A 9,340-nucleotide genomic window follows, 5' to 3' on the forward strand; every position below is an offset into this window, starting at 1 on the left:
GCTGTGGTTAATGATGAGACTGTCCTCTATCTGTGTTCCATACTTCACAACTTTCCCAGAAGCGGTTCTATGGGCTACCATAGACTCAAGAGCGGAAGAAGAAGTAGAAGACGAAGAGATACAGTACTTAGCCCCTAATGAAACTCAAGGCAACTTAAGTGTATAGATTTACTTAGATGTTTCTTAAGACTTTTAGAGCACCTTGTAATAAAGTCAAAAATAAAAGTTTTACTTTAAAATACATTTTAAATCACCGTTTTAATATTATTTTGTCATTAAGAAATACACTTGATTAGATGTATTTAATAATATACTAAAGCACAAGTTAAGTACTTGATTACAATTTATAATTTTTTCAACAAAAAAATTTATTATTATACATTACAAAATATTTATAGAAATTACATAAAACTGTTTTAGTTAACCAAAAACGCTTTTCAGTACATTCAGAAGCATGTTTCAAACATAAAACTAATTATGAAATTACAATGTTAATGTTATAATGTGCTTATATCCTACTTAAGTGGGTAAAAAAAAAAACGCAATAGTTTATTAAGTTTAATATGTTTAAATTATAATACATTTTCATATGTTAATAAAAACAAACAACATTTTTCAGGTGTGGGTGAAGGGAGGAGAGCGAGGACTCACTTGCAGGAGGAAATAGGCTTTATTAATAATAAAAAGGCAAACAAAAACTACCCTGTAGGGGAAACAGACTAGCAAAAACTGGCAAGGCAGGACAAGGCAAGGACAGGACTTAACCAAGGTAACATCAACGACGAACTGGCACAGGACTGCAAACACAAGGAGATTATAAAGGGAGCAAATGAGGGGTGTAACGAGAACACACAGGTGGGGCAAATTAACCAATAATCAGGAAACAAGGTGGGTGGGGTCAAGACAATTGACATGAGGACACATGGCACATAGAACCAAACAAGACAAGCCATGTGCTCACACAAAACAAAAACACAAGCACATGGCCAGCAAAACAAAATCACTAGCCATGTGCAAAACAGGACACGAACACGCAGCTAATGAGGAGACTCATAAGCTGCGTGCAACACAGAACAAGACAAAACAAGAAAGAGCACGCAGTCGAAGAACGAGCTGTGTGCAACAAAACAACGAAAAAGCACCGTGTGATGAACAAAACACAGCCCGAGCGAACATGAGACTGCACGCTCCTACAGCAAGAACAAATCTGGAGCGTGAGTGTCCGAAAACCATGAATAAGTGAGTGTCCACCAAACCATGAATAAACTAGACCGAAGTGACAGAACCCTGACACTACCCCTTCCCCAAAGGGGCGCCACCTGACAAGACAAGAAAAATCAAAACACAAAGAGGAGAGGGAGGGGAGCCAAGCCAGCCAACAGAACAGCCCAGAAAATCATTAAAGGGATCAGGGAGGGTCGGGAGGGTTGAGCCAGGGAGGCTCAGGCAGTTCAGGAGTCCCAGCAGGGTGCCAGGGCGGGGCCGGAGGCACAGATCAGGCGGGCTCCAATGAGTCAGGAGGCCAGGGCGGAGCCAGCAGCTTGGCAGGCAGCAGGGGCGGAGCCGGCAGGGCCAGGAGCTTGGGTGGAGCCGACAGGGCACGGAGCTCTGGAACGGCCTCCTGGCCAGCACAAGAGCTCCCGGCCTTGTGGGATGGGTTTTTGAGAACGAGGCGGTGGCATGGAGCCTGCCGCCTCTGGGGCAGCTGCTGCATAGTCGGTGGCCTCTAGAAGTACTGCAACTTCATCAGCCGCCTCTGGGGGTGTTGCAGCATCATTGGCCACCACTGGGTGGGTGAAGGAAGGAGAGCGAGGACTCACTTGCAGGAGGAAATAGGGCTTTATTAATAATAAAATAAAATCAACAAACAAAAACTACCCCATAGGGGAAACAGACTGACAAAAACTGGCAAGGCAAGCACAGGACTTAACCAGGGTAACATCGACGACGAACTGGCACAGGACTACAAACACAAGGAGATTATAAAGGGAGCAAATGAGGAGGGTAACGAGAACACACAGGTGGGGCAAATTAACCAATAATCAGGAAACAAGGTGGGTGGGGTTAAGACAATTGACATGCATGGCACATAGAACCAAACAAGACAAGTCATGTGCTCACACAAAACAAAAACACAAGCACATGGCCAGCAAAACAAAATCACTAGCCATATGCAAAAGAGGACACGAACACGCAGCTAATGAGGAGACTCATAACCCGCGTGTTCACACAAAACATGACAAACATGAAAGCAGGCAGCCAGTGAAAAAACACAAGCTGCGTGCAACACATAGCAAGACAGAACAAGAGAAAGCACGCGGCCGAAACCGAACCGCGTGGCGAACAAAACGCACACACAAACACACACAGAGGAGCGCACAGCCCGAGCGAACACGAGACCGCATGCTCCTACAACAAGAACAAACCTGGAGCGTGAGTGTCTGAACCCCGACACAAAACCAGAACTGAGCCTGAACAAGACAAGAGTGCCGGGATCCGAACACCACGAGACGAGAGTAGACAAGACAAGAAGGGAGTGTCAGGGCTCCATCACAAAACCATGAATAAACTAGACCGAAGTGAGAGAACCTGGCACTATTGTTCGAAAACATTACATTTAGGTTAAATTTAAGTATATTTATTTAAAGTATATTATTTCCATAGCAACTACTCTTTTTAAAAGTATACTAAAGTGTATTTACCAGACTAACAGTCTCTCATGTATTAAGAGGTGATAATCTTCTCTAGTGAGCACAGTGTGACAAAATCTAAAGCAGCGATGACAAATACAACAAGTACTGAATCATGCATCTTAAATCTAGAATGTCCACCTCTTCCACAACCCTCTGTGTTTTTCCAGCAGTCAGAGTAATGAGCCCTTGTCTTGATCTGTTCCCAGAGTTCAGAGCTGCCTCCAGCTGTCTCCAACCAAAAATCAAAACGTAAGGAACAATTTCCATGTCACACAGTGGACGGCAGCTATAATTTCAAAGCATCTGCTCTGAACTGAAATACACAGGGATTTAATTAGAGTGATATCAATCTCCTAATAATCATCAGGAGTAATTGAAGCAACACGATCATAGGATTCATTTCACATTTTCATTACGCTCACTGTGCCAATTAGCTGGAGGTTTTCATGTGTTTGGAGGAAACATTCACAGAATATCATTGCACTGGAGGAAAAGCGAAAGCGACATTAAGGTCTTGTCAAGTGTAAACTCATAAAATGGACTAGTATGTTCACTTTAGCAATGATAAGGAGGAGACACTTTATTTTAAACAGTTACATCGGCAATTCAGCTATGACTAAGTGTATGAAATTGTGATCCAGCCATTAGATGAGTCATGCAAGGCTTTCCGACAGCATTCACACATTAGTTCAAACTCACTGCCGTCATTTGTTTAAGTTGGGAGGGTGATAAAGCTGATGGAGTCGCAGAGTTTAGCAACATGAACTCACATGAACTGTAACACCGCCAGATGACGACATTTACGAACAAAGCTCAATTTCCCAACACAAGAGGAACAAATCCCCTGTGGTCCTCTGTTCAATTACATCACACCAGCTCAACCTACAAACCAGAATATTCAAGTTCAGAAATTCCTGTCCCATAAACACCCTCTTTCTGGACACATTCTTTCTTCTGACTCAACATAGTGACAAAATCCTTGAATCTCTTCCTTAATCTGGCAGCCTAGAGAACATGGTAACTGGAAATAACCCTGGGCCAATGTCAGCCCACCAAATACCTACTGCATGCAATAAATCTGCACCTTTTGAAGAACGCTGTTTTTCTTTACCGCTGCGAGTCCCTGTTTAATTAAATTCCACATTCCTGGTGAGGTACTACAACCAAACCCACAATGCTGAAGTGAGTTCCACCTGAACTAATTTGAGACATAGAAAAGGGAAACACAAGGATAACTTAACCAGGTAACATTACTAATGTTACAGAAAAGCGGAAGAGCCAGTATTGGTATTTCCTGATACGTTAAAGAGACATAAAAATCCAGTCAGATTTGTTTACATCATTATAGCGGACTGAGTAGTTCAAGTCTTCATAAGTACACACTTGTATTTTCATCCTCATGATGCACTTTTAAAATGTTTAATGTTTTGAATCAACTCGAAGCTTGTTGGTTTGGTTAGTGGTTTGCAACTTTTTTAATTTTATTTTAATTTTCGAAAATGCCTAACATAGTAAAGGAATGGGAAAATGCTTACTTAAGTCAAGACCATCTCTTACGACTTAGACCAAGTAAAGACCAATTATGGAAACAATGTACTTTAAAAAATATATGAAATGAAATTGTAATATAGTTTTAAGTCATATTAAATGCAATTATTTTAGTATTTTAGTCAACACCTCAATCTAACAGAAACAATGGATTATCTCTTTTCTAGCACTTTAGATACAGTTGCTCCTTTTCGCTTAAGGAAGATCAAAGAAAACAGTCAGACTCCGTGGTATAATAAGCACACTCGCACCTTAAAGAAAGCAGCCCGGAAAATGGAGCGCAGATGGAGAAAAACAAAACTAGAGGTATTTCGTATAGCCTGGCGGGAAAATACCCTATCCTACAGAAAAGCATTAAAAACTGCTAGATCTGATTACTTTTCGTCTCTTCTAGAAGAAAACAAACATACCCCCCGGTATTTATTCAATACAGTCACTAAATTAACGAAAAATAAAGCATCAACAGGTGTTGGCATTTCCCAAAAGCACAGCAGTAATGACTTTATGAACTCCTTTACTTCCAAGATCGATTCTATCAGAGATAAAATTGTAACCATGCAGCCGTCAGCTACAATATCGCATCAAATAGTGCACTATAGATCCCCTGAGGAACAATTCCACTCATCCTCTACTATAGGAGAGGAAGAATTGTATAAATTAGTTAAATCATCTAAACCAACAACATGTATGTTAGACCCTATTCCATCTAAACTACTAAAGGAGCTGTTTCCAGAAGTCATAGATCCTCTTTTGGCTATTATTAATTCATCATTGTCATTAGGATATGTCCCCAAAACCTTCAAATTGGCTGTTATTAAGCCTCTCATTAAAAAAAACAACTTTACCCCAAAGATCTAGTTAATTACAGACCGATCTCAAATCTCCCTTTTCTGTCAAAGATACTAGAAAAGGTAATATACTCGCAATTATATTCCTTCTTAGAGAAAAATAGTATTTGTGAGGAATTCCAGTCAGGATTTAGACCGTATCATAGTATTGAGACTGCTCTCATTAGAGTTACAAATGACCTGCTTCTATCATCTGATCGTGGTTGTATCTCTTTATTAGTTCTACTGGATCTAAACGCTGCGTTCGACACTAATTATCATACCTAAAAACCCCACATGTAATAACCTAGAAAACTATCTAACACTTGATGGCTGCTCTGTCAATTCTCCTTCATCAGTTAGGAACCTAGGTGTGCTGTTTGAAAGCAATCTTTCATTTGAAAGCCATGATTCTAGCATCTGTAAAACTGCGTTTTTCCATCTCAAAAACATATCTAAATTGCGACCTATGCTCTCAACTTCAAATGAAGAAACACTAATTCATGCGTTTATGATCTCAAGGTTAGAGTATTGTAATACTTTATTGGGTGGTTGTTCTGCACGCTTGATCAACAAACTACAGCTGGTCCAAAATGCAGCAGCTAGAGTCCTTACTAGAACCAGGAAGTACAACCATATTAGCATGGTTCTGTCAACACTGCATTGGCTTCCTATCAAACATTGTATAGATTTTAAAATCTTGTTAATTACTTATAAAGCCCTGAATGTCTTAGCTCCTCAGTGCCTGAGCGAGCTCTTATCACATTATAGTCCTCCACGTCTGCTGCGTTCTCAAAACTCTGGCCATTTGATAATACCTAGAATATCAAAATCGACTGCGGGCGGCAGATCCTTTTCCTATTTAGCGCCCAAACTCTGGAACAATCTACCTAACACTGTTCGGGAGGCAGACACACTCTTATCAGTTTAAATCTAGATTAAAGACACATTTCTTTAACCTGGTTTACACATAACACACTAATACACTTCTATTATTCAAATCTGTTTAATTAGATCAACCGGAACCGGGAACACTCCCCATAACACATGATGTACTCGTTACATCATAAGAAGAATGGCATCTACGTTAATATTTGTCTGTTTCTATTCTGTTTCTGAGTCCGTGTCCGGATCAGATGGTGGATCGGCGCCGGGAGATGATGTATGTGGCCCTGATCGTCGGCGGAGGCCGGACACCTGGATGAGCGCCAGAGACAGATCCCCAGTGAGGACCCTGCCACTTAGACAGCCATCGGGAAAGACCACTGGAACCAGTTGAGCCCTTACAGTCTGACTTTGCTGCAGTTTGGAATTGAACTGCTGGTTCGTTTGGCCAGAGGAGAACTGGCCCCCTGACTGAGCCTGGTTTCTCCCAAGGTTTTTTTCTCCATTCTGTCACCGATGGAGTTTTTGTTCCTTGCTGCTGTCGCCTCTGGCTTGCTTAGTTGGGGACACTTCATTTCCAGCGATATTGTCGACCTGATTGCAAAGACACTATTTAAACTGAACTGAGCTGGATGATGACATCACTGAATTCAATAATGGTATGCCTTTAACTGAAAATCTTTTTTTTTTTTTTTTTACATTATTGACACACTATTTTCCTTTTTTGATATTGTGCAGTTGCTTTGACACAATTTACATTGTAAAAAGAGCTATATAAATAAAGGTGACTTGACTTGTATATTCAGTTTCAATCACACACTTTGAAAAAATGGGGGCTGGGTCTTTCAAAGTTTAAAAAGAAAAGCAAAAGCACTATAGAATCACAAAGCTTTCATAACAGATATTCAGAAAGGAAGGGAAAGGGAAGTGGTGTGTGGCCAAGTATGGTGACCCATACTCGGAATTTGTGCTCTGCATTTATCCCATCCAAGTGTACACACAGTAGTGAACATACACTCGGAGCAGTGGGTAGCCAATTGGGGGTTCGGTGCCTTGCTCAAGGGTCTCACTTCAGTTGTGGTGGTATTGAAGGTGGAGAGAGTGTTGGATATTCACTCCCCCACCTACAATCCCTGCCGGACCCGAGACTCGAACCCACGATCTTCGCGTTACAAGTCCATCCCTCTATCCATTAGGCCATGTCACACAGTGGAAAACAGACCAGTTATTCTTCAAAATATCTGCCTTTCTGTTAATTTTTGGGTGAACGATTACTGTAAATTGTAAGACAGAGACAAAGACACCAAGTAATAAGACCTAAACACACACTAAGTTTCTCAAATTGATCTTGAGGCTTTTGGTGAAGACTCTTATAAACACTCTTGAGCACTGGGTCTGAGGGATTACATCTGCCTATAGTCCTTAATGGCATTAACTGATCTCTTCTCTCAGCTCCTGCCTGTGAGACTAAAGACCCTGTAAGCTGACCATAAAGATTCATTAGCAGAAATAAACTCCAAACTCCTTCCGTCTGCTTTGACATGTTGATTCAAATGCATAAAAATACTGTTGCACTCCACATGAAGGCTGCAAACTTGTATCTTCTCACAGTGATATAAATTATGGGTGACTGAACAACGAATGCCTTAACAATGCTGCTTATTGGTCCAGCTAAAAAGAACCCACCTCCAAATCTGTATGATATTCTGGCATCATATGTCCCTCCTTCTGTGTAAGACAGCTGGATTTTTTTCTCGTTTTATCATTTACCAGTCAAAACTTTTTAAATCTGGTTGCATAAAGTAACAGCACAATTGCTAAGCAGTAGTAATGGGTTAACCAGAAAATCAATAGAAAGCTTATTGGTAAAGATTACAATGCTCTAAAAGATTAGACAGCTCTTACCTGAAAGACTCCTTGGTAACGTTGGGCACAAGAAAGCTTGAAAACTGAACACGCACAATTCACTAACACTCCCCATGATCTCAGAATGAATGTTTTTCTGCTCTGTGTTTGCTGCTTTTCTCTCTTCCCCAATTTCAGCGTGCAGGTCAAGCTACGCACACCCAAACCAGCCTGCTTGTCATGTCTCAATGTCTCACAGCGTTTGCTCTGTAGTCCATGGGTCTCGTCCTCTTCCTCTTTAAGTCGTCATATTTGTGTGTGCGTTCTTGCATTGCTTGATAATCTCAACTTCTCTTTGACACTTTCAGTACTTCACAATGCAATTTGTGTTTGTTTCCTCTTACTCAACTTGCTGTAAAAAACTGTAATGCTTCGGTTCCCCACTCGCTGCTAATAATCTCTCGCTCCACTTCTCTGCTCCTAATCTGCCTCTTTCTCTCACACACACTGACTCTTAGATCCTCTGAAATCTGCACACACAAACACAAAGGAAAAAATGCAAAAGGACAAACACCAAGGTAATTGTGTCTGTTATTCTAAAGCCTGTACATTTTTAAATCAAGATTTTTTAAATTAGAATTGATCACATGTAATCTTGACTCACATTTCTGTCGTCCTATGAATAGTTCATTCATGAACAACTCATTAATGCACACTGAAATGACTTTTCTAGGTCATGTGGACTACTGGATAATCATAACTAATAGAAAAATGCCCATTTGCTTTAGCAAAATCCAAAGTTCAGTCATGAACCTCTAGATGGCACAGTCCGATAGGTCAAACTCAATCTGACACAATGACATTATTATCACATGATGCAGCTGATTGGTTCTTTCTGTATCGGCAGCCAATGAGCTCGCTGCGCAACATTCAAATACTTGTCTAATGTTTGCCAAGAGTCGCAGCACACTTCAGAAGCCCTTCTCCTTCCCCAGCTCCACCTGTATAGATCTGCTACAGAGCAGTTTCATGTATGTTATACATATGTTATATGTGCAGCAGCAGTATTTCTTACATGCTCACAGCAGCATGTTGTGGATGTATTTGGCAGCAGCAAGTCTCAGTATTTGCTCTGTCGCAGCATTGTAGCAGATCGATTCTACCAAGTCCACACACATTAACATTGTCACATACATTACATATGATAGAAAGTGCATTCAGTTCAGGCTCCATTTTGATTGGCAATGCCTATTTTTTGCCACCCAATCATTTATCTATATAAAATTAAGTCCCGCCCCACATTTCTTCTTTAAATTTTACATTATTTTTAAATATGTATTTAATGTTTACTGTTGTAGCATATGTTGTACACATTCAGTTTCTTTCTGTTAAATGTATAACATTGTGTACATTCTGTTGTCTTTTCCAACTGAGGTTGACATTGTGATCTTATATTACATGAACAAAACAACTCACTTACCAACAGCCCCAATTTATTCCTCCAAAGACATTTTCACAACTTTATGCTTTGTTAAACCTCTG

The 9,340-nt window shown here is 40.5% G+C and overlaps 1 protein-coding gene across 1 annotated transcript in view; it reads right to left on the reverse strand.

Moving 5' to 3' along the window:
* The window catches only part of cyth1a (cytohesin 1a), a 47,485-nt gene extending 39,211 nt beyond the window's left edge, over positions 1-8,274 (reverse strand). Inside the window, exon 1 of the mRNA XM_079379318.1 lies at positions 7,859-8,274. Within this exon, the coding sequence (XP_079235444.1) occupies positions 7,859-7,934 (76 nt within the window). The 5' untranslated portion in view covers positions 7,935-8,274. The remainder of the gene's footprint in view (positions 1-7,858) is intronic.
* Positions 8,275-9,340: the final 1,066 nt, after the last annotated feature.

The sequence above is a fragment of the Barbus barbus genome (assembly GCF_936440315.1).
Source record: "Barbus barbus genome assembly, chromosome: 3".
Taxonomy (NCBI): domain Eukaryota; kingdom Metazoa; phylum Chordata; class Actinopteri; order Cypriniformes; family Cyprinidae; genus Barbus; species Barbus barbus.